A 25,324-nucleotide genomic window follows, 5' to 3' on the forward strand; every position below is an offset into this window, starting at 1 on the left:
TGATGATGTGTTTCCCTCTTTATGCACTGAAGCTGGCATGTTCCCTGAGTTTTTCCAGCAAGATGGTGCACCACCACATTATGGGTGTCAGATCCAAGCATTCCTAGATGAACAGTTTCCTGGAAAGTGGATTGGTCATTGTGGACCAGTTGAATGGCCCCAAAGGTCTCCCGATCTGACCCCCTTAGACTTTTGTTTTTGGGGTCATCTGAAGGCAATTGTCTATGCTGTGAAGATACGAGATGTGCAGCACCTGAAACTACGGATACTGGAAGCCTGTGCTAGCATTTCTATGGGCAGCACATTGAACACATTTTATAAGTGGTCAGAAACTTGTAAATAACTCATGAAAGAATAAAGTTACGTTAAAACTAAGCACATCATTGTATTTTTTCTGAAATTCCCAAAAAGTTTGATGTGTCACATGACCCTCTCCCTATTGAAAAAACAAAAGTTGGATTCAAAATGGCCACCATGGTCACCACCCATCTTGAAAAGTTTCCCCACTCACATATACTAATGTGCCACAATCAGGAAGTTAATATCACCAACCATTCCCATTTTATTAAGGTGTATCCATAATAAATGGTCCACGCTGTACTGCATGTTATAGTCCCCTATGGGGGCTATAACATTGCAAAAATTAAGTGTGAATTTTTATTTTATTTAACCCCTTCCCTAATAAAAGTTCAAATCCCCCCCTTTTCCCCCCATTTAAAAAAAAACAAAAAAACATGTAAATAAATATAAACATATGTGGTATCGCAGCGTGCATAAATGTCCGAACTATAAAAATATATAGTTAATTAACCGCTTGCCGACTAAGGACGAGCTGGTTCGTCCTGAGACGGCAACCGTTGTATGACACAGGCTCCTGACTTGAGCCCGCATCATACCGGTCAGCCCCCAGCTGATTCCTGTAGTTAATTGCCGACATGCGGCGATTGCCGCGGCGAGCTATTAACCCTTTAGATCGCCGCTGTCAAAGGGACAGTGGGGTGTATCACCCTCCCTCGCAGCGCAATTGCAGGGGGGGTTTGGGGGGTCTTCTAGGGGGATGGGCGATCCACTTCTGAGGTAGCCGGATGGCTTACCTCTCCTCCCATGCTGGCTTCTGGCAGGACCAGGCTTTATCAATCGAGCACAGAGCACACAGATTAATGTGGTTCTATGAAACCACATTGATCTGTATGAGGAATCTATTGACTAAAAGTGTAAGAAAAAAAAAAAGTTTAAGTTTAACCCCTTAAGGACAGAGCATTTTTACATTTTTGCATTTTCATTTTTTCCTCATCACCTTCTAAAAATCATAACACTTTAAATTTTGCACCTAAAAATCCATATGATGACATTAGTCATTTTACCAAAAAATCCACGGCGAAACGAAAAAAAAATCATTGTGCGACAAAATTGAAAAAAAAATTTCATTTTGTAACTTTTGGGGGCTTCCGTTTCTACGCAGTGCATTTTTCGGTAAAAATTACACCTTATCTTTATTCTGTAGGTCCATACGGTTAAAATGATACCCTACTTATATAGGTTGGATATTGTCGTACTTCGGAAAAAAGATCATAACTACATGCAGGAAAACTTATATGTTAAAAATTCTCATCTTCTAACCCCTATAACTTTTTTATTTTTCCGCGTATGGGCCGGTATGCGGACTAATTTTTTGCGCCATGTTCTGAAGTTTTTATCGGTACCATTTTTGTATTGATCAGACTTTTTGATCGCTTTTTATTCATTTTTTCATGATATAAAAAGTGACCAAAAATACACTATTTTGGACTTTGGAATTTTTTTGCGCGCACGCCATTGACCGTGCGATTTAATTAACGATATATTTTTATAGTTTGGACATTTTCACACGCGGCGATACCACATATGTTTATTTTTATTTACCGTATATACTCGAGTATAAGCCGACCCGAGTATAAGCCGAGACCCCTAATTTCAACCCAAAATCCCAGGAAAATTATCGACTCGAGTATAAGCCTAGGGTGGGAAATACATCATCCCCCCCCTGTCATCATCCAGACCAGTCATTAACATCCTCATCATCATCACCGCCTGTCATCATCCAGACCCTCATCATCATCACCTGTCATCATCCCCACCCCCCTTCATCATCCCCTTGTCATCATCCCCACCCCCCTTCATCATCCCACACCCCCCCTTCATCATCCTCTTATCATCCCACACACCCCCTTCATCATCCTCTTCTCATCATCCGCCCTCAGTGGTCTTCAACCTGCGGACCTCCAGAGGTTTCAAAACTACAACTCCCAGCAAGCCCGGGCAGCCATCGGCTGTCCGGGCTTGCTGGGAGTTGTAGTTTTGAAACCTCCGGAGGTCCGCAGGTTGAAGACCACTGCGGCCTTCGACATCATCCAGCCCCCTCTCACCCCCCTTTAGTTCTGTACAGTACTCACCTCTGCTCGGCGCTGGTCCGGTGCTGCAGGGCTGTCCGGAGAGGAGGTGGTACGGTGGGATAGTGGTTCCGGGCTGCTATCTTCACCGGGGGCGCCTCTTCTCCGCGCTTCCGGCCAGGAATAGAGGCGTTGCCTTGACAATGACGCAGAAGTACGTTGGCAATGAACGTACCTCTGCGTCATTGTCAAGGCAACGTGACTATTCTGGGGCCGGGCCCGAAGCGCTTAGAAGAGGCCTCCCCGGTGAAGATAGCAGCCCGGAACCACTATCCCACCGGACGACCTACTCACCGGACAGCCCTGCAGCACCGGACCAGCGCCGAGCGGAGGTGAGTACTGTACAGAACTAAAGGGGGGTGAGAGGGGGCTGGATGATGTTGAAGGCCGCAGTGGTCTTCAACCTGCGGACCTCTGGAGGTTTCAAAACTACAACTCCCAGCAAGCCCGGACAGCCGATGGCTGCCCGGGCTTGCTGGGAGTTGAAGTTTTGAAACCTCTGGAGGTCCGCAGGTTGAAGACCACTGCGGGTGGAGAGTTCACTGGAGTATAAGCCGAGGGGGGTGTTTTCAGCACGAAAAATCGTGCTGAAAAACTCGGCTTATACTCGAGTATATACGGTACACAGTTTTTTTTATGGGAAAAGGGGGGTGATTCAAACTTTTATTAGGGAAGGGGTTAAATGACCTTTGTTAACTTTTTTTTTTTTTTTTTTTTTTTTTTTGCAGTGCTATAGCTCCCATGGGGAGCTATAGCACTGCACACACTGATCTAATATGCTGATCCCTGCAAAGCCATAGCTTTGCACGGATCAGTCAGATAGGGGCTCGATTGCTCAAGCCTGTAGCTCAGGCTTGGAGCAATCAATCGACGATCGGACGCCACGGAGAGAGGTAAGGAGACCTCCGCCTGCATCCCAGCTGATTGGAACATCGCGATTTTATCGCGATGTCCCGATCAGCCCGACTGAGCTTCCGGGAAGCGCTTACTTTCGTTTTCAGACGCGGCGATCATAGTTGAAGGGTTATCAGCGTGCGGCACAACGATCGATGCCGCACGCCGTTAGCCCAGGGTCCTGGCTATGATTAGCAGCCGGGACCGACCCGGTGTGATGCGGGGTCACAGTGTGACTCCGTTTTTCACACAGGGACCGGGCTCAGGGCGAACAGGTACGCCCTGAGTCATTAAGAGGTTAAAAACACACAATAACCCCTTCCTTATTAAAAGTTTAAATCACCCCCCTCCCCTCTTCCCAAATTTCATATAAAAAATATGTTACCATTATAAAAAAAATTAAAATGTGGTATCGCCATGTGCGTAAATGTCCGAACTATAAAAATATATTGTTAATTAAACTGCACGGTCAATGGCATAGACACAAAAAAATTCAAAAGTCCAAAATAGCATATTTTTGGTCACTTTTTATATCATGAAAAAAAATTTTCAAAAAAGTCCGATCAATGCAAAAATGGTACAGCTAAAAACTTCAGAACTTCAGATTTTGGATAAAATGACTGATGGCATTATAAAGTAGAATTGGTGGCGCAAAAAATAAGCCATCATATGGATTTTTAGGCGCAAAATGGAAAGGGTTATGATTTTTAAAAGGTGAGTAGGAAAAAACTAAAGTGCAAAAACAGAAAAACCATGAGTCCCCAAGGGGTTAAAAGGAAAGGATTAAAAAAAAAATTTTAAAAAAAATTAAAATGAGCTGCGTCTTCTAAATCGTCTGGGTTCTTAAAGGGGTACTGCAGCCATAATTAAGTTATCCCCTATGAACATTATAGGGAAAAAGTAGCTGATTGCGAGGGGTCCCACTGCTGGGGAGACCGGTGATCTCCTGAACGGGGCACCATCCCACTCAGTCAGAAGCGTGTGTTGTCCACCTGTAGACAGCATGCACTCCATTGAAATGAATGCTACTAAGTTAATTCTGGCTGCAGTACCCCATTAAGTGGTTAATTTATGAGATATACTGCTTGGTGGGATATCGGCAAAACATATTTAACCCCTTATCGACCACGGACGTAATGTACGTCCTGGTGTGGAGGTACTTCATGCACCAGGAAATACGTTTACGTCCTGTAAACCTGTACAAGACCGCAAGCATCGGAGCGGTGCTCAAGTCATGCACTGCAGGTCCCGGCTGAAGTCTGCCATTAACCCCTCAAATGCCATGATCAATACAGATCATGGCATCTGCGGCAATGCGCATGTTTAAATGGATCCAATGCATTGGGAATACGATCATCTAAAATGGCGGCTGGAGGTCCCTCACCTGCCTCCGGCCGTGTAAAGGGGTCTTCTGCTCTGGTCTGAGATCGAGCAGAAGATCGCAGATAACAGTGATCAGTGCTATGCCCTATGGGGACATAAAATAAATAAATAAATAAAGAAGTTTTAAAAAAAGTCAATTGCCCCTTTTCCTCCCATTTTACCCCCAAAAAGCACCAATGTCCAAACTATCAAAATATAATTTTAATGATCCCATACAGTGAGCAACGTAAACGTAAAAAAATTTTTTTCCCAAAACTGCTGCTTTGTCACATTTAAAAGAGTAGCTCCCACCATCCTATATATTTTTTTTTCTGTCCCTGCCTATTGCCCATCTATCCCTAACCCCCTCCCTGCTTTTATTTTTTTTTTTTTTACGATATTAAAAAGGTCTTTTTGTCTGCCTGGTAGTGTGCTCACTACCAGGAAGAATTCCCCAGCAGGCCTCCAGCTGTTTCACCACTACAACTCCCAGCTTGCCCTGACATCTATTGGCTGTCAGGGCATGCTGGGAGTTGTAGTGGTGTAACAGCTGGAGGCACCCTGTGTAGATGAACTAAGGTAAGTTAAGGCCATCGGCAGGGCGCTACCCCGTCCCGTCCCCCCCCCACCACCACCACCCCCGGTGTTAAAACCCCCGTGTTGAAACCCCAATTCCCGCACTCCCCTTAACATACATACAAACAAACTGCAGAGTCCAGCAGCAACAGCGGCGTGCAGGGGCAACGACAGCAGTGACATTGTTCGGGAGGAGGGGCTGGCGTCTAAGGCCAGGGAGCCAATGCACTCACTCCCGCCTGTCTTAAAGGGGTACTCCGGTGAAAACCTTTTTTCTTTTAAATCAACTGGTGGCAGAAAGTTAAACATATTTGTAAATTACTTCTATTAAAAAATCTTAATCCTTCCTGTACTTATTAGCTGCTGAATACTACAGAGGAAATTATTTTCTTTTTGGAATGCTCTCTGATGACATCACGAGCACAGTTCTCTCTGCTGACGTTATTATAATAATAATAACACTTTATTTATCGTTGTCCTTAGTGGGATTTGAACCCAAGTCCCCAGCGCTGCAAGGCAGCAGTGCTAACCACTGAGCCACCATGCTGCCCTTAGCATACATCTGCTATGAACGGTTGCTAAAATGGACAGGGATGTCAGCAGAGAGCACTGTGCTCGTGATGTCATCAGTGTTCCAAAAAGAAAGGAATTTCCTCTGTAGCATTCAGCAGCTAATAAGTACTGGAAGGATTAAGATTTTTTAATAGAAGTAATTTACAAATATGTGTAACTTTCTGCCACCATTTGATTTAACAGAAAAAAAGGTTTTCACCGGAGTACCCCTTTAATGACAGGCAGGGAAGCGAGCGCAGGCTGAATGAATTCGGACCCATTACCTGGCCGGCATCAGTCCGAATTCAGGCATGACGTCACACCAGCCTGCAGTCGGCCACTAGGAGGAAGACCCCTACTGGCCGGTTTTCAAACGTAAATTAAAACATTTTAATAAACAAACAATATTATGAAAATATATTAGATATGTTGTAGTACATATGTACTCCAACATATAAAAAAGTTGATGACCGTGCCCGTTTAATTAAAAAATTTTTTTTTAATAAAAAGTGGATTTAAAAGTTTCATATACGCAAATGTGGTAACGGTAAAAAGTACAGATCATAGCACAAAAAATGAGCCCTCATACATGCCTGTATACAGAAAAATTAAAAAGTTATAGGTGTTCAAAATAGGGCGATATTAACCCCTTAAGGACTTCTGACCACTGTCACTTTAAACATTAATAACTCTGGGATGCTTTTAGTTATCATTCTGATTCCGAGATTGTTTTTTCGTGATATATTCTACTTTAACATAGTGGTAAATTTTTGTGGTAACTTGCATCATTTCTTGGTGAAAAATCCCCAAATTTGATGAAAAAAATGAAAATGTTGCATTTTTCTAACTTTGAAGCTCTCTGCTTGTAAGGAAAATGGATATTCCAAATATATTTTTTTGGGGTTCACATATACAATATGTCTACTTTATGTTTGCATCATAACATTGATGAGATTTTACTTTTGGAAGACACCAGAGGGCTTCAAAGTTCAGCAGCAATTTTCAAATTTTTCACAAAATGTTCAAACTCCCTATTTTTCAGGGACCAGTTCAATTTTGAAGTGGATTTGAAGGGCCTTCATATTAGAAATACCCCATAAATGACCCCATTATAAAAACTGCACCCCCCAAAGTATTCAAAATGACATTCAGTAAGTGTTTTAACCCTTTAGGTGTTTCACAGGAATAGCAGCGAAGTGAAGGAGAAAATTCACAATCTTCATTTTTTACATTCGCATGTTCTTGTAGACCCAATTTTTTTATTTTTACAAGGGGTAAAAAGGAGAAAATTTTTACTTGTATTTGAAAATTTCTCTCGAGTAAGCACATACCTCATATGTCTATGTTAATTGTTCGGCGGGCGCAGTAGAGGGCTCAGAAGGGAAGGAGCGACAAATGGTTTTTGGGGGGCATGTCACCTTTAGGAAGCCCCTATGGTGCCAGAACAGCAAAAAAAAAAAAAAAAACACATGGCATACTATTTTTGAAACTAGACCCCTCGGGGAACATAACAAGGGGTAAAGTGAACACAGGTGATTCACGACTTTTGCATATGTAAAAAAAAAAAAAAAAAAAAAATTTTTACCTAAAATGTTTTGTTTCCCAAAAATTTTACATTTTTAAAAAGGGTAACAGCAGAAAATACACCCCAAAATTTGAAGTCCAATTTCTCCCGATTCAGAAAACACCCCATATGGGGGTGAAAAAGTGCTCTGCTGGCGCACTACAGGTCTAAGAAGAGAAGGAGTCACATTTGGCGTTTTGGAAGCAAATTTTGCTCTGGGGGCATGCCGCATTTAGGAAGCCCCTATGGTGCCAGGACAGCAAAAAAACAAACACATGGCATACTATTTTGGAAACTAGACCCCTCGGGGAACATAACAAGGGGTAAAGTGAACCTTAATACCCCACAGGTGATTCACGACTTTTGCATATGTAGAACATTTTTTTTTACATTTTTAAAAAGGGTAATAGCAGAAAATACCCCCCAAAATTTGTAACACAATTTCTCCCGAGTACGGCGATACCCCATATGTGACCCTAAACTGTTGCCTTGAAATACGACAGGGCTCCAAATTGAGAGCGCCATGCGCATTTGAGGCCTAAATTAGGGACTTGCATAGGGGTGGACATAGGGGTATTCTACGCCAGTGATTCCCAAACAGGGTGCCTCCAGCTGTTGTAAAATTCCCAGCATGCCTGGACAGTCAGTGTCTGTCTGGCAATACTGGGATTAGTTGTTTTGCAACAGCTGGAGGCTCCGTTTTGGAAACAGTGGCGTACCAGACGTTTTTCATTTTTATTGGGGAGGGGGGCTGTGTAGGGGTATGTGTATATGTAGTGTTTTTAACTTTTTATTTTATTGTGTGTTAGTGTAGTGTTTTTAGGGTACAGTCGCACGGGCGGGGGTTCACAGTAGTTTCTCGCTGGCAGTTTGAGCTGCGGCAAAAAATTTGCCGCAGCTCAAACTTGCAGCCGGATACTTACTGTAAACCTCCGCCCATGTGAGTGTACCCTCTACGTTCACATTGGGGGGGGGGACGGGACATCCAGCTGTTGCAAAACTACAACTCCCAGCATGTACGGTCTATCAGTGCATGCTGGGAGTTGTTTATTTTGCAACAGCTGGAGGCACACTGGTTGTGAAACACGGAGTTTGGTAACAAACTCAGTGTTTTGCAACCAGTGTGCCTTCAGCTGTTGCAAAACTACAACTTCCAGCATGCACTGATAGACCGTACATGCTGGGAGTTGTAGTTATGCAACAGCTGGCGGCATACTACTTTGGCTGGGGATTGTAGTTTTGCAACAGCTGGAGGCACACTGGTTGTGAAACACGGAGTTTGGTAACAAACTCAGTGATTTGCAACCAGTGTGCCTTTAGCTGTTGCAAAACTACAACTCTTAGCAGTCACCGACAGCCAACGGGCATGCTGGGAGTTGTAGTTATGCAACCAGCAGATGCACCACTACAACTCCCAGCATGCACTTTAGCTGGGAGTTGTAGTTATACAACAGCTGAAGGTACACTTTTCCATAGAAAAAATGTGCCTCCAGCTGTTCCAAAACTATAAGTCCCAGCATGCCCATAAGGGAATGCTGGGAGTTGTGGTGGTCTGCCTCCTGCTGTTGCATAACTACAGCTCCCAGCATGCCCTTTTTGCATGCTGGGAGCTGTTGCTAAGCAACAGCAGGAGGCTGTCATTCACCTCCAACTGCTGCTCCATGCCGCCGCACACATGTCAGTCCCTCGTCGTCGCCGCCGCTCCTGGGGCCCCGATCCCAACATTTTCGCCGGGGATCGGGGTCCCCAGCTGTCGGGGTCAACTTCCCGCACCCGATCACGTCCTCCGGAAGTGGGACGGAACGGGTTGCGGGAGTGACACCCGCAGCAGGTGCCCTGATTGGTCGGCCTGTAAACTGGCCGATGAATCAGGGCGATCGTGAGGTGGCACCAGTGCCACCTCACCCCTGCTGGCTATGGCTGTTCAGCCAGTAATTCCGGGTCACTGGAGACCCGATTGACCTGGAATCCGCCGCAGATCCCTGGGCTGAATTGTACAGCGATCTGCGGCCATCGCCGACATGGGGGGTCATCATGACCCCCCCTGGGCGATATGCCGCGATGCCTGCTGAACGATTTCAGCAGGCATCGGGCACTGGCTCCGCTCCAGCTGGCTGCGGGGGGCCGGGAAAGCTCATGACCTTCTCATACGCCATGAGTCCTTAACCCCTTAAGGACCGGGGGGTTTTCCGTTTTTGCATTTTCGTTTTTTGCTCCTTGCCTTTAGAAAATCATAACTCTTTCAATTTTGCACCTAAAAATCCATATGATGGCTTATTTTTTGCACCACCAATTCTACTTTGTAATGACGTCAGTCATTTTGCCCAAAAATCTACGGTGAAACGGAAACAAAAATCATTGTGCGACAAAATTGAAAAAAAAAACGCCGTTTTGTAACTTTTGGGGGCTTCCGTTTCTACGTAGTACATTTTTCGGTAAAAATGACACCTTATCTTTATTCTGTAGGTCCATACGATTAAAATGATATATAGGTTTGATTTTGTCGTACTTCTGAAAAAAAAAGCATAACTACATGCAGGAAAATTAATACGTTTAAAATTGTCATCTTCTGACCCCTATAACTTTTTTATTTTTCCGTGTATGGGGCGGTATGAGGGCTCATTTTTTGCGCCGTGATCTCAAGTTTTTAACGGTACCATTTTTGCATTGATAGGACTTATTGATCGCTTTTTATTCATTTTTAAATGATTTAAAAAGTGACCAAAAATGCACAATTTTGGACTTTGGAATTTTTTTGCGCGCAAGCCATTGACGGAGCGGTTCAATTAATGATATATTTTTATAATTCGGACATTTCCGCACGCGGTGATACCACATATGTTTATTTTTATTTATACTGTGTTTTTTTTTTTTATGGGAAAAGGGGGGTGATTCAAACTTTTAATAGGGGAGGGGTTAAATAATATTCATTCACTTTTTTTTCTCACTTTTTTTTTGCAGTGTTATAGCTCCCATAGGGACCTATAACACTGCACACACTGATCTTTATCATTGATCACTGGTTTCTCATAGGAAACCAGTGATCGATGATTCTGCCGCATGACTGCTCATGCCTGGATCTCAGGCACTGAGCAGTCATTCGGGGATCGGACAGCGAGGGGGCAGGTAGGGGCCCTCCCGCTGTCCTGTAAGCTGTTCGGGATGCCGCGATTTCGCCGCGGCTATCCCGAACAGCCCACTGAGCTAACCGGCAGCTTTCACTTTCGGTTTTAGCTGCGCGGCTCAGCTCTGAGCACGCGGCTAAAGGGTTAATAGCGCGCGGCGCCGCGATCGGCACTGCGCTATTAGCGGCGGGTCCCGGCTTCACTATGACGCCGGGCCCGCCATGATATGATGCGGGGTTACCGTGTAACCCCGCGTTATATCACGGGAGCAGGACCAAGGACTTACCGGTCCTTGGTCCTTAAGGGGTTAAGGACTCTGAAATGAAGACGTATGAGAACGTCATCAGTCCTTAAGGGGTTAAACACACTGATTTTGTACAAAAAGTGTAATATTTTTTAAAAGCAGTAAAATAGAAATGCAAATATTGATATCATTTTAACTGTATTGACCCACAGAATAAAAAAAAAAAGGTCATTTTTACCGTAACGTGTACAGTGTGAGAATGATACCCTCCAAAATTAGCAAAATTGTGGTTTTGATTTACATTTCCTCACTAAAAAAATAATTTTTGGGGCTCCCCGTACATTTTATGGTAAAATAAGAGGGGTCATTACAAAGTACAATTGGTCAAGCAAAAATTGCCTTGGGGTCCATGGGACTTTAGTTATACTTCTGCACAGAGGCAAAAACAAACAAACAAATGATTGATTGTTCATTGAAGAGTTAACTAACCCCCCATCCTCAGCAAAACAAAGGACAATGACAGTGGTGGTTGCATCGCCATCTGTGATACTCCATGATTCCTACAGCACTACAACTATGCCTCCTTCTCCCCTTACCATAGAGGAAGCAGCTGATAATTCTGGAGCCCCAATGACCTGCATGATCATCTTCCATCATAAAACATTTTGAGTTCTGTCTCCCAGGGATAGCACAGCCACAGCGTCATCTGTGTTACTACAGCAGGAATGAACCTGACATGGAGACTTCTAGAACCGTATGTGCGCTGACGCTGCAGAAGATGGAGGACCTGAGAGTTCTGTGCAGGGACCTAGAGACCCATTCGAGAATGAGCCTACTAGAAAACAAGGAAAGGACCCCAATAGACCCTGCGCAATGGAGCAGCATCACCGTGGTACCCTGCAGCCGCGCACGTTTCCCTCCTCCCTTCTTACCATCTCGCTGTAAGCGTCCTTGCTCAGTCTCGGAGACAGCTTTATTGTTCCCATAAAAACGAAGAATAGACCGAGAGCCACAGACAGGGAGACAATTGTAACGGTCCGCGGAGACGCCATCGCAGCACGGCCGCTGTGAGGGGCAAATTTGCTTCCCGTACAATCCTGCTTCTGCTCCTCCCCTCAGCTCTCCGAAGATTTCCGAAGCTAGAGCCTGGGGGGAGGGCAGAGCAGGTGGAGAGGAGAGAGAAGGTACACGCCCCCTCCCTTATCCCTTCCCTGAGTTCTGCCTGTGAGCTCTGAATGGGAGGAGGACAAAGTGCACGAACTGGGGATGTATAATCTCTATGTGTTAAGGGGGGAACAATATGCATGGGCTGGGGATGATTTCTATAAGTGTGCTGTGTATAACGCAGGTTTCCTCAGGCTGCAAGGGGGAGGACGAACTGCATGGGCTGGTTTCTGTTTTTTCATGGGGTGTTCATTAGCCCCATAAAGAGAACATAGAAATGCATGGGGTTTGTACAGACCTTGAACATCGCTGCATGAACCCTATGCATTTCTATGTCCTGTACAATGAACGCTGACATGAGCAGTACCATATGAACCCTGTGCATTTCTGTGTCAGTGTTCATACAGGGAAGCAGAAATGCCTCCTAGTGTCTGATCACCGAATGACTGCTCAGTGCCTGAGATGTCATTCGGCGATCGGAAACTAGGAGGCAAAGTAGGAGACCCTCCTCGTGTCCCAGAGGCGTTTTCGCCGCTGACATCCCAAACAGCCCCCTGAGCTAACCGGTAGTGATTTACTTTCACTTTAGACGCGGCGTTGAACTTTGAACACTGCGTATAAAGGGTTAATAGTGCGCAGCACCGCGATCATTGCCGCGCGCTATTAGCCACAGGTCCCCGCCATTGTTAGAGGCCAGGCCCGACCCGCCATAATGTTATAGAGAGGGAAAGGACTCAGGACATACCGGTATGTCCTTGGTCCTTAAGAGGTTAAGGACCAAGGGCGTACCTGTACACCCACTGGTTACCATGTGGTGAACGGAACGGGATGCCTGCTGAAATCGTTCAGCAGGCATCTGCCAACGCCTGGGAGGGTCCTGAGACAGCGATCCTGCTGGTGAAGGGAGCCAGGAGGTGAGTAGTTGCCTAGCAACATCTGGAGGGCCACAGTTTGGAGACCACTGTGCAGTGGCCTATAAACTGCAGCCCTCCAGATCTTGCAAAACTACAACTCCCAGCATGTCCAGACAGCCGTTTGCATGGGCATGCTGGGATTTGTAGTTTTGCAAGATCTGGAGGGCCACAGTTTGGAGATAACATATTGCAGTGGTCTCTAAACTGTGGCCCTCCAGATCTTGCATAACTACAACCCCAGCATGCACGAAAATCAAACGGCTCTCTCAGCATGCTGAGAGTTCTAGTTTTATGCCTCCAGCTGCATATCTACAACTCCCAGCATGCCCTTTGGCTATCAGTGCATGCTGGGAGTTGTAGTTTTGCCACAACTAGAGGCACACATGTGAGGAAACACCGAGTTAGGTAACAGAACCTAACTCAGTGCTTCCCCACCAGTGTGCCTCTAGCTGTTGCAAAACTACAACTCCCAGCATGCACTGACAGACCATGGATGCTGGGAGTTGTAGTTTTGCAATAGCTGGAGGTTTGCCCTCCCATGTGTGGTTTCTAAACCGTGGCCCTGTAATTCTTGCAAAACAACAACTCCCAGCATTTCCGGACAGCCACTGACTGTCCAGGCATGCTGGAAGTTTAGCAACAGCTGGAAGCACCCTGGTTGGGAATCACTGGCGTAGAATACCCCTATGTCCACCCCTATGCAATCCCTAATTTAGTCCTCAAATGCACATGCTGCTCTCTCACTCTGGGTGGTGATCAAGAACGCGCATGCGTTCGAAACGCGTCCATAGGAGTTGTTTGCTGACCAGGTGAAGGTGGATGGTGTGTGCTCTTTACTTTTCTAGAAAAGTGAAATAAAGGATCTACGTTTTAAGGGACTGCTGGACTACTTTTCTTCATTCTCTCACTTTGGAGCCCTGTCGTATTTGAAGGAAATAGTTTAGGGCCACATATGGGATATTTCTGTACATGGGAACAATTGCATTACAAATTTCTGGGGGCTTTTTCTCCTTTTTACCCCTTATGAAAAGGAAAAGTTGGAGTCTACACCAGCCTGTTTGTATATAAATCAATAAAGTATGGCCATAAACAAACAAGGCATGCGCGCGGCTCACGGAAGAGGACGTAGGTGATGTGAGCTCCGCGCTGGATTTGCTCTTCCAAGCCTATATCAGCGCCTAACCGGCTCCGTCAGCGGTGAATTTACTGCACCAACCCCGTGACTATGTCCAGGTCTGCCAGGAAGCGAAATAAGAAGCTCTCGCAGGGCCTTTCACAATCTATACTGGACTTTTTCCAATCCTCCCCCAGGCCCAATATGGCGGCAGCTTCCTCTCAGCGTTCTGAGATGGTGTCGGATGAGGAGGATAAGGGAGGCCCCCCTAGCATGGCCCCGTAAGATGTTTTCTGCAATATCCAGAAGATGTTCAGGGCGGAACTGCACAAGGCAGTGACTGACTTTACGGCTCAGATACAGGAGCTAGGGCAGCGGGTGGCGGACAACGAAACTAAATTGGACGAGCTGGCTGACGCGGCCGAGAATGACCGCCGCGACATTGACTCTCACACGTCCAAACTGGAGGCCCTGGAACTTAAGCTCGAGGACCTTGAAAATCGATCAAGGAGAGCGAACATCCGAATTAAAGGCCTACCTGAAAGCGATACCAACTTACCTGTTGTGGTGGACAATTTGTTTCAAGCGCTCCTTCCCCAGTTGCAACCGGAGCTGTTGCGCATGGACCGGATCCATCGGGCCTTGGCTAGGCCGCGGTCCCCTGATGTACCTCGTGACGTAATCCTCAAGCTGCACTACTCGGAGGTACGAGACCAATTGCTGTTTGCTGCCCGTGATCTGCAAGCTTTGCCGGGTATGCCGCCCGAAGTGAAGCTATACACGGATCTGTCCCCCTCAACTCTAGAACGCCGCCGCCAATTTCGCCCGATTACCCTGACCCTAGTCCATGAAAGGGTTAAATATCGATGGGGGTTTCCCTTCTCCCTCTCCTTCCAGCTAAATGGCCATGCTTATGTGGTGCGTACGCTTGAGGAAGCTAAAGATGTGCTCGCTAAAGAAAAGATCCAGTGTGAACTCCCAACAGCCCTCCCGCAACGAGGCCCCTGTCCGACACGAACCTGGACTCGTGTACCGGTGAACGGGAGAGGATCCCCTTCTGCACAGGCTCCTGCACAACCAACTCGAGTGGCCTGAACTCTGGGATGGATGACCATTTTCTTGCTTTGGGACTTCACCTACCTTCTCGCAGGCTGAGTAAGTCTGGACTACTGTGTCCTGATTCCCCGAATGGGTGGTGGAAGTAAGCCAGACGGGCTATTATCTGTGCTGGCTTTCCATCCTAGTTTTTTGTGTTTTTTGTTTTTGTTTTTTTCCTTTTATGTTGGGATATCCCTGCTACTCCCTTACCCTATGGTGTGCATGCGGTCTGACAGCAATGTCCGCTCCCCTTGTGGGGTTCTCTGGTGGACAGCCCCTCAGCACGAACTACTGGACTATACATGTGTATAATATTGTCACACAATGTTAGGGGATTTAATTCCCCGGTAAAGCGGAGGAAAGCCTTTCGGGACTATATTAAACACAGACCGGACATTATCTGTATACAAGAATCCCATTTCACTGTTTCCTCGTTCCCTACCCTAATCCACCCCCAGTATTCTAGGATGTACATGTCCTCTTATGTGTCCAAATGTAGGGGTGTGCTTATATGTCTCCGTAATACCCTGCCGTTTGATGTTGCTCATACCCATATTGATACTGAGGGTTGATTTCTTATTCTGTTGGGTTCCCTTTACGGCCGTAGAGTGTGTGTGGTTAACTCCTATGCCCCTAATGCAGATCCCTTGTCTTTTTTTCATGATATGTGCTGTCGGCTGGAGGGGCTCGATTATGAGTTACTGCTCTGGGCAGGAGATTTTAATACTGTCTATAATGGCACCTTGGATAGATTATCGCCTTCACCCCTACAGAGGTCTCGGGTGCAGCAGAGGCGGCTGCATTCCGCCTTTGTATCTCACCGACTGGTTGATGCCTGGCGAGAGCATAATGGCCCTGTACGGGGATATACTTATTATTCGCAGTCGCAGGGTCATTATTCCAGAATTGATTGGCTACTGCTTAATCCCCCCTCCATTATGCTAGACATGTACTATCAACTTGGTCAGATCATGATGCGGTTCTGGCTGAGTTGGACATTGTGGGCGGACCCAATACCCTGTATAAATGGAGACTCAATGAGTCTCTTCTGACTAACCCCACTGTCAAATCTGCTATTATGGAGGATATTTGCATGTATTTTGAGCTGAACATCACGCCTGATTCTGATCCGATTTGGGTGTGGTCCGCACACAAGGCATACATTAGGGGGAGGTTTATTAGCTTAGCTTCTAGACTGAAAAGGGACAGTAATAGCCATCAGGTAACCCTAGAATATAAATACCGCCGGCTCTCTTTGGCCCATCAGCGTAATCCCTCTTTATACCTAGCCAGGGAGTTGCGGGATACGGAGTTGCAGCTGGACGCAGTCTTATCTCATAAAGTGGAACGAGCTATACGATGGACGAAGGCCAAGTACTATAGATTCGCTAATAAACCTGATAAGTTATTGGCGACGATGCTTAAACAACAGCAGCGTTTGAATTACGTCCATAGCGTCCAGTTGCGACCCGGGTCCCGCACGTCTCACCCGACCCGTATTTATGAGGTTTTCCACTCTTATTTCTCTTCTCTGTATTCTGCTCCGGACCATCCTGCTACCTTTTCTACGGCTCTCTCCTCTTTTCTCTCCCCCATCTCACTCCCTGCATTGACTCAGGAGGATAGGGACTTCCTTAATGCTCCCTTCACCGTTGATGAGGTCACGTCCTCGATCTCCTCGCTGAAGCTGGGGAAGGCCCCAGGTCCAGACGGCCTATCGGCTCAGTACTACAAGAAGTTTTCCTCCCAGTTGGCCCCGATTCTGACCTCTCTTTTTAACTCTCTTTCTTCTGCTGCTTCTCTTCCCGCTGATTTTCTAGCTGCTTTAATTACGGTCATACCAAAGCCAAATAAGGATCCCTCCCTAGTGACTAACTACCGCCCATCTCACTCATAAATTTAGATACTAAAATCCTTACCTCTATGCTGGCCCGTAGACTGAATACCTTACTGCCTAGGCTGGTGCATGCCGACCAGGTGGGATTCATACCTGGGAGGCAGGCATCAGATAATATTCGTAAAGTGCTGAATGTCATTCATTGGGCTTCCACCTCCTCAACTCCTACCATGCTGCTTGCCTTGGACATAGAAAAGGCCTTCGATAGCCTCTCATGGCCATACCTGCAGGGTGTCCTGTTTAAAATGGGTTTTCGGGGCCTCTTTATTCACATTCTCCGCCTGCTCTATTCTGCTCCCTCTGCTTACCTTAAATTACCCACTACTTCCCCAGCCCTATCTGTATCTCTAGAGGCACGCGTCAGGGGTGTCCTCTTTCCCCTGCACTTTTTGCGTTGGCAATGGAACCACTTGTGGCCCTTATTAGATCGTCCCTTGACATTTCTGGTGTCACTATTCATGACTCCCAGTACAAGCTTAGCCTCTTTGCTGATGACCTCCTTCTCACCATCACACGCCCTTTGACTTCCCTTCCTAACCTCTTTTGACTTCTTTCTACTTTTTCTCATTTCTCTGGCCTACGTGTTAACCCCTCCAAGTCCGAGACTCTGTATGTTGGCATCCTTGAGCACACGCGGAAACTTATAGACCTTAATTTCTCCTTTCCTGCTTCTTCCTCTTCCTTGTCCTATCTTGGTATTTCGCTCACCTCTTCCATCTCAACCTTGTATGCTGCTAACTACCCTCAGAGCTATCGTTCTATTAGAGCTGATATGAAACGTCGGGATGTGCCTCATTTGTCCTGGTTGAGTAGAGTCAATACAATTAAGATGGTGATCCTACCTCGTATTCTCTATCTCTTCAGGACCTCGCCAATCCCTGTAGGTAAATCTGATCTCCGGTCCCTACAGTCAGAGATCACTACTTTTATATGGGGGGGGAGGAGGCCCCGTATTAAACTGACATCTATGTATTATCATAAAAGGTTGGGGGGTATGTCGGTTCCCAATCTACTTAAATACTTTTATGCTGCTCGATTGAGTCAGTTGGCCTGGTTTATGGCCTCTGAGCACGTCCCATTATGGCTCGGTTTGGAGGAATCCTTCCTATCCCCTTGCACTTTCCCCTCCCTATTCTGGTCGGTAACCCCGGTGTCACGTAGGGTCCCTTCCTCCGCTCTGCTCACTCTCCATTCCCTATCTCTCTGGAGGATGGTCCGGTTCCGTTTCAAACTTCAATCTTTCTTCGCTCCCTTAACTCCTCTGCTTCATAACTCCCTCTTCCCTCCGGGTCTTCGATCCTCTGATTTTCGGTGGTGGTCTGACCAGGGACTCCGCTGCCGCTATGACTTCTTGGTGGGGGGTCGCCTTCAGACGCTGGAGGAATTTCGTTCTTGTTACGACCCTCCGGCCTCTGAAGGTCTCCGAATCTTGCAGATCTTTTCTTTTCTACGCTCTTTCCCCTCTTCCCTTCCGTATCCTTCCTTCTCTCCTACTCTATCTAACTTTGAGCGTCTTTTTAAATACTCTCCTACTCGAAGGGGACTGTTGTCTATAATCTATAGTCTCCTAAACTCTCCCCCACCCGATACTAAATTGCCTTTTATGAGAAAGTGGGAATCTGATTTTCATACTACATTATCCCTCGATACATGGCACTCCTGTTGTGATTCTCTTAGTAGGGGTAGTTGGCAGGTCTCTCTTACCGAGACCTCTCTCAAGATTTTGCACAGAACATATCTTGTTCCCACGCGACTGCATAGGTTTTTTCCGACCTCCTCGCCGCTCTGTTTCCGAGGCTGCAACCATCTGGGATCCATGTACCACACTTGGTGGTCTTGTCCAATTGCTAGATCTTTTTGGACGGGCGTGATCCATATGATCAGGGAGGTCACTGACTTTCCCTGCCCACTCCAACTGGCCTTCTGCCTTCTTAGCAAACGGCCTAGCCGCATGACTAATAGGTTTTTTCGCTTATCCCAATTTATTTTGATGGCGGCTCGGGTACATGTGGCGGGGAGATGGAAGGCGCCTGACCTCTTACTGGAGAGAGTGGTTGATAGAGTCAACACTATTATGTTGTCTGAAAAGTTGAATGCTATGAGGGATGATGTAGTCTCTGTATTTGAGAGGGTGTGGGACCCCTGGATTTCCTCCAAATACTGTCCTGATATGCGTCTGACATTGTCGCTATATTGAAACACATGTTCATTTGTTGTCTATATATTGTGCTGACCTGCCCATGTACACTCCATTTTTTCTGTCTACCGTGTGTATACACCTGTTAATATTAATTGCTGTTTTATTGTTTCTTATATTTTCTTGTCCTTGGGGTTGCACCCCGATTATTCACTGAACTCTGATTTCTTGCTATTGCTTAATAAAAGCTACATGTTTGACACTAAACAAACAAGGTACTGACCAATGTTTGGTGCCAAAAGATACTAGAGAACCTATAGAAATGCACCAAACTGACACAATATAATGAATAGATATAAATCTTTATTGTAATCAAAATAGAATAAAATATAATAATAAAAAAAAATGATAAAAAAATCAGCAGCAGTTAGAAAGAAAAGGACTCCAAACACAAATATCACATAATGTCCAATAAGTACATGGAATGGCACATAAATATAAGCATATGATACTCAATAAGAGGTGGACTTAGGAACAAGCCACAATACATATGTATAGGAATACACCTAAAGATGCCTCAGTAAACCCAGTTCACTAATGTAAACAGAAAGGACACATATAGAAGCATAGCATGTAAAGTGTCAATTGCCCAGTGCTATCGGCAGTATAAATGCAGGGAGATAAGGATGTTAACCATACATATCTGAGGGGAAGGAAACCACCTCAATCAGAGTTGGAGCATCAATTGTCCCTGTGATAGAAATAAACATATAAGACTTTCCATGCACCTGGCCATCTGACACCCAGCTATACTTACATGAGTCCGGAGCCTACCCCTACGTCGTTTCTCTCACTCGCTTCCTCAGGGAGTGTCATATGGAGGGTAAACGGAAGTTTATATACATGGTATCGACCAATAAAACAAGTTCTATATGAATACAATACCTGGTGCAGCTGTGCGCGCTGTTAGCGTGGCATGTAATGGTCTGCGCCATCTTGTGTTCGACCGTGCATGCGCACGGCACCACCGGAGTGCGTACGTATTGACGTCACCACGATGGTAGCGGGCGCACGCGCAGTGAACACAAGAAGCTGAAACTGGTAAGGGAATCCAGCGCTTGCACAGACTAATAGGTAAGCTGCGCGTGCGTGGAAAGGATCAGCCCGTACTCAACGGGCGCATATATACTAATAGTGGTAGTATTGGGAGCGCTATGTTAAAAGGATGGACAACACAAACCACACATAGTGAGGAGAAAAAAGTGCACAGTGCTCATGCCCAAAATAAAATAAAGTGATCATGCCAGTGAAAACGTGAAACACAATGAAAGACACAAAATAAAATGTAATAATAATACTACATGATGATGAATAGATTTAGGATTAAAAATGACACATAAATGTATAATAAATAAAGTGCATGTGAGCATATGCAGATAAGTGCATGTAAGTGTATCCATATTAGGTGTATTTATACATATATATGTGTGTGAAGTGAATATGTGAAAGAGTAGAGTATATTACAAAAATAATAATGGTGTGATATGAATCGTTGCAAATAGTCCAGCACTGAACTCAGAATCCGCAGACATGCCAGGTACCTGAAATGAAAAGGAGAAAGAAAAGAACAGGAAACAAGAGAAAAGAAAAAAAAAAAAGAGAGGAGAGGAAAAGGAAAGAGAAGATACGAATCAGAAAAGAGAAGAGGAGACAAAAAAATACAAGACCAATTAGTCCATAAAATCACAAAAAATGATAAAACCAACCACAGACCAAACATGTGGTCAGTGCAATAATAGATGGAACATACACATAAAAATAAAAATATGGGGAACAACTATAATTACAAAAATGGAGCATAGCTATTGTGCTCATTGAGGCCAAAGGGGGTAACAGTTTTTAAGTCAAAAATCAACCGAGTTTCCCTCTGTGCCAAAGTACGCTTCCAGTCTCCCCCTCTGGGTCCCACAATCACCCTATCAATTCCTCTTACCTTCAGTAGCTGTCCATTGCATGCATGATGTTCTTTAAAGTGAATGGCCAATGTCTTGAGCTTGGTGACATCCTGTTCATTCTTTGCTGCTTCAATGCTCAGAACATGTTCCCTCACTCTTCTCCGTAGCTCCCTAGAGGTTAAACCCACATAGATCAAATTGCAGGGACAGACAGCATAGTAGACCACCCCAGTAGTACAACAGTCTATGGCGTAGGTGATTTTGTACTTTTTGGACCCCGTGGAGTCCCAAAAGTCTGTGGCCCTTTCAATGTTGGGACAAGCCACACATCCCCTACATGGTTTGCACTCCCATTTGGGGCCCCTTGTTCTGAAAATGCCTTTCACAGAGGATTTTTTATGATGGCTGTGCACAAGTATATCTTTTACATTTCTGGCTCGCCTATATGTAATAGATGGCTTTGTAGTTAAGTACTGTGCAATTACTGGATCCATTTGCAAAATGGACCAGTGTTTTTGTAACGCTCTCTGCATTTGTCGCCAGCGTGAGGTATAGTCGGATATATATCTCACCTGGTTATCCGGGGTTTTCCACTTGGGTTCATCAACAAATTGTTCCTGGGGGTATTCTTTACTCTTTAGTATGCTTTAGATATATCCTGCTGTCTATATCCTCTTTCCTTGAATCGATTGGTGAGGTCCTTAGCCTGTTCCTCAAAGAATGTATCCGATGAACAGATGCGCTTCATCCTGAGAAATTGACCTACAGGGATATTAGAGATGAGAGGTTTTGGATGAGAAGATGTCGCATGCAGAAGGGGGTTTGTGGAGGTCTTTTTGCGATATACATTTGATGATATGTATCCATCTGATTCGATGTTAAATAGTACATCCAGAAACTCCATGTTTGTTCATCCGCATTTATATGTGAGTTTAATATTATAGTTGTTGTTATTTAGTTGATCCATAAATAATCCCAACTCGTCGATGGACCCATGCCAGACAAACAGAATGTCATCAATAAACCTGCCCCACAGCGACACCTTTTCAATGAGTGCAGGGGGTTCAAGCATGAATATCCTCCTCTCCCACAATCCAAGGAATAAATTTGCATATGAGGGCGCACAGGCCGCCCCCATAGCAGCTCCTTGGATTTGTAGGTAGAGGAGGTCCCCAAATAGGAAAAAGTTATGCGGAAGGGCAAATCTCAGTAAGTTTAAAATAAACTCACAAATTTCTGGTTCGAGGTCAGTCATCAAAAGGAACATCTCCACTGCTTCAAGACTGTTTGCATGACGGATGGACGTATATAAGGCTTCAACGTCACACGTTACCAAAAGGGCATCTTGATCCAATTGGATACCATCTAGCCGTCTCAGGATGTCCATTGTGTCTCGTAGGTAGGAAGGTAGGGATTCAACGATGGGTTTAAGAAAATGATCAATGTATCTACAAATGGGTTCAGAAAGAGAGTTATTGCTTGACACAATTGGGCGACCAGGTGGATTTTCCAATCCTTTGTGGATTTTGGGGAGCAAATATAGTGTGGCTACCGCATGGTGTTCTGGTAACAGGTATGAAAATAGTTTTTGGGTGATAACACCCTCCTCCACACCTAATTCCAAGATAGCAGCAAGTTCCTGTTTATACTTGGAAAGTGGGTTGAAGGTAAGGCGTTTGTAACATACATTATCCCTTAGCTGTCTACTTGCTTCTTTCTCATACATCGATCTAGGCCACAGGACGACATTGCCACCTTTATCAGATGGTTTTATGACAATGTCGTCCAAATGGCCCAGATCAATGAGAGCCCTGCGTTGTGCACTTGTAAGATTATCAGATGCTCAATTCCTGGGTATGCGTTCAAATTCTTTAGCAACCAACTGGACAAAAATGTCTACATGATGGTTCAATGTAAGTGGAGGGAAGTTTTTAGACTTGGGAAGAAGATGTTTGGGAAACTTGCCAATTTCTGGGGATTGTTGTTCTTCCAGAAGTTCATTCAATGTACGAATTGCATCAATTTCTTCTGCTGTTTGGAAGGTCTCTGTGTCTGGTGTAGAATGAAACATCTTTTTAAAAATTAGTTTTCTCGCAAAGAGATGTAAGTCCTTCACTGCAACAAAGGGATTAAAAGATGAAGAGGGTGAGAAAGTTAAGCCCAGGCTTAGGACCTCATGTTCTGCAGGAGTCAGGGTCCTATCTGATAGATTGATTACCTTGCTTGGGCCATTAGAGCTCCTAGTGTCCATACGTTCCTCAGCTCTTTTCCTTTGATTCTGTCTATTCCTCTGTGGGTTCCTATTGGTAACAAATCTAGGATTGTGAGTAGTAGATGTATATGATGAGGTTGTAGACTCAACCCCCATTGATGTAGTAGAGGAGACAGAGGGTATCCTGGTTCTGCCCTCTCTCACAGCCTGTTTCCATTTATACACCCTATTCCCGGTGAAATCACCCACATCTCTTGAGAATTTCTTAGCCTTATTACTCTTAATTTGTTTTTCCAATATTTTCATAGTTTCATCTAATTCTGCTTTGAAGGTGCAAAAATCTTCAGATGACAGAACCTTAGATATTTCTTGTTCAACACACACAATTTGTGCAGCTATTTCTCCCAAGGATTGTGTATTATGCTCCATAATTATGGACATAAAGGTCCTGGAGCAATAACTACATGCTTCCTTCCATTTTTTTTGTATAAGAATCATTGTCCAAATTAAAAGAAGGAAATGTCTGTATCCTAAGGCCCCGTGGTATTAACTGTTTTTGTACATACTTGTCAAGTGTTACACGGTTCCACCAGATTTTCATTTGTCAATGTAGTAGATTTTTCAAGGAATTCTTCAACTCCTTGATATTGCACTGTTCTGGCACCAGCCTGTTTGTGTAAAAAAAAAAAAAATTTTACACTAACATGCTGGTGTTGCCCCATACTTTTTATTTTCACAAGAGGTAAAAAAAGACCCCCAAAATTTGTAAAGCAATTTCTCCTGAGTACGGAAATACCCCATATGTGGGCGTAAAATGCTCTGCGGACGCACAACAAGGCTCAGGAGTGAGAGGCCTAAATTGGTGATTTGCACAGGGGTGGCTGATTTTACAGTGGTTCTGACATAAATGGAAAAAAGTAAATACACATGTGTGACCCCATTTTGGAAACTACACCCCTCACGGAACGTAACAAGGGGTATAGTGAGCCTTAAAACCCCACAGATCTTTGACGAAATTTCGTTAAAGTTGGATGGGAAAATGAAAAAAAAAATTTTACTAAATGCTGGTGTTATCCTAAATTTTTCATTTTCACAAGGAAAAATAGGAAAAAAAACTCAAAATTTGTAACCAAATTTAAGAACATACCCCATACGTGGTTGTAAAGTGCTCTGCAGGCGAACTACAATGCTCAAAAGAAATGCAGCACCATTGGGCTTTTGGAGAGAAAATTTGTTTGGAATTGAGGGCCACGTGTGTTTACAAAGCCCCCATGATGCCAAAACAATACCCCCCCCCCCACACACACACACATGTGACCCCATTTTGGAAACTACACCCCTCATGTAATGTAATAAGGAGTACAGTGAGCATTTATGCCACACAGGTGTCTGGCAGATTTTTTGGAACAGTGGTCCGTGAAAATTAAAAATTAGATTTTTCATTTGCACAGCCCACAGTTCCAATGATCTGTCAAAGGCCAGTGGGTGTAAATGCTCACTGCACTTATTACATACTGTGATGGGTGTAGTTTCCAAAATGGGGGTCACATGTGGGGGGTCCACGGGGGGCTTTGTAAATGCACAAGGCCCCCGACTATTAATCCGACCAAATTCTCTCTCCAAAAGCTCAATGGCGCTCCTGAGCATTGTAGTGCGCCAGCAGAGCACTTGATATAAACACATGGGGTATTTCCATACTCAGAAGAAATTTGGTTACAAATTTTGAGGGGCATTTTCTTCTATTACCCCTTTTAAAAATGTAAAATTTAGGGAAAATCCAGCATTTTTGTGAAAATTTTTAATTTTTCCTTAACACATCCGACTTTAACAAAAAGTCACCAAACACCTGTGGGGTGTTAAGGCTCACTGTACCCCTTGTTACGTTCCTTGAGTGGCGTAGTTTCCAAAATAGTGTGCCATGTGTTTGTTTTTTTTTGCTGTTCTGGCACCATAGGGGCTTCCTAAATGCGACATGCCCCCCAAAAACCATTGCAGCTAAATTGAAGATGAAGATTGCTGCTATTCCTGTGAAACACCTAAAGGGTGTGCATTTGAGGTAATAGAATAGGGACAGCCACACACATCAC

At 44.9% G+C, this 25,324-nt stretch overlaps 2 protein-coding genes across 3 annotated transcripts in view; both read right to left on the bottom strand.

Moving 5' to 3' along the window:
* Positions 1–11,897, bottom strand: part of TMEM35A (transmembrane protein 35A) — a 44,764-nt gene extending 32,867 nt beyond the window's left edge. Inside the window, exon 1 of the mRNA XM_056540602.1 lies at positions 11,679–11,897. Within this exon, the coding sequence (XP_056396577.1) occupies positions 11,679–11,798 (120 nt within the window). The 5' untranslated portion in view covers positions 11,799–11,897. The remainder of the gene's footprint in view (positions 1–11,678) is intronic.
* A 7,605-nt stretch (positions 11,898–19,502) lies between these two features.
* On the bottom strand, positions 19,503–22,802 carry LOC130291622 (uncharacterized). Of its 2 annotated transcripts, XR_008847983.1 has the most exons (4): positions 22,256–22,802; positions 21,598–21,787; positions 21,064–21,196; positions 19,503–20,671 (listed from the first exon to the last, which is right to left on the bottom strand). XR_008847983.1 is itself a non-coding variant. In XM_056540601.1 (2 exons), exons 1-2 carry the CDS (start codon positions 22,749–22,751, stop codon positions 21,663–21,665), a joined length of 621 nt encoding a protein of 206 aa, XP_056396576.1. In that variant the 5' UTR covers positions 22,752–22,802; the 3' UTR covers positions 21,398–21,662. The 2 variants fall into 2 exon arrangements, 1 of the variants encoding a protein (XP_056396576.1); XM_056540601.1 differs by lacking the exons at positions 19,503–20,671; positions 21,064–21,196 and having other exon boundaries at positions 21,398–21,787.
* Between the last annotated feature and the right edge of the window lie 2,522 nt (positions 22,803–25,324).

This window comes from Hyla sarda, chromosome 9 (assembly GCF_029499605.1).
Source record: "Hyla sarda isolate aHylSar1 chromosome 9, aHylSar1.hap1, whole genome shotgun sequence".
Taxonomy (NCBI): domain Eukaryota; kingdom Metazoa; phylum Chordata; class Amphibia; order Anura; family Hylidae; genus Hyla; species Hyla sarda.

Excerpts from the sequence above, each read along its gene's own strand:
- LOC130291622 (XM_056540601.1), bottom strand. The coding sequence starts at position 22,751 with ATGTATGAGAAAGAAGCAAGTAGACAGCTAAGGGATAATGTATGTTAC. Across the intron at positions 21,788-22,255 it reads TGACCTCGAACCAGAAATTT|GTCAATTTCTCAGGATGAAG; the intron begins GTGAGTTTATTT and ends ATATCCCTGTAG.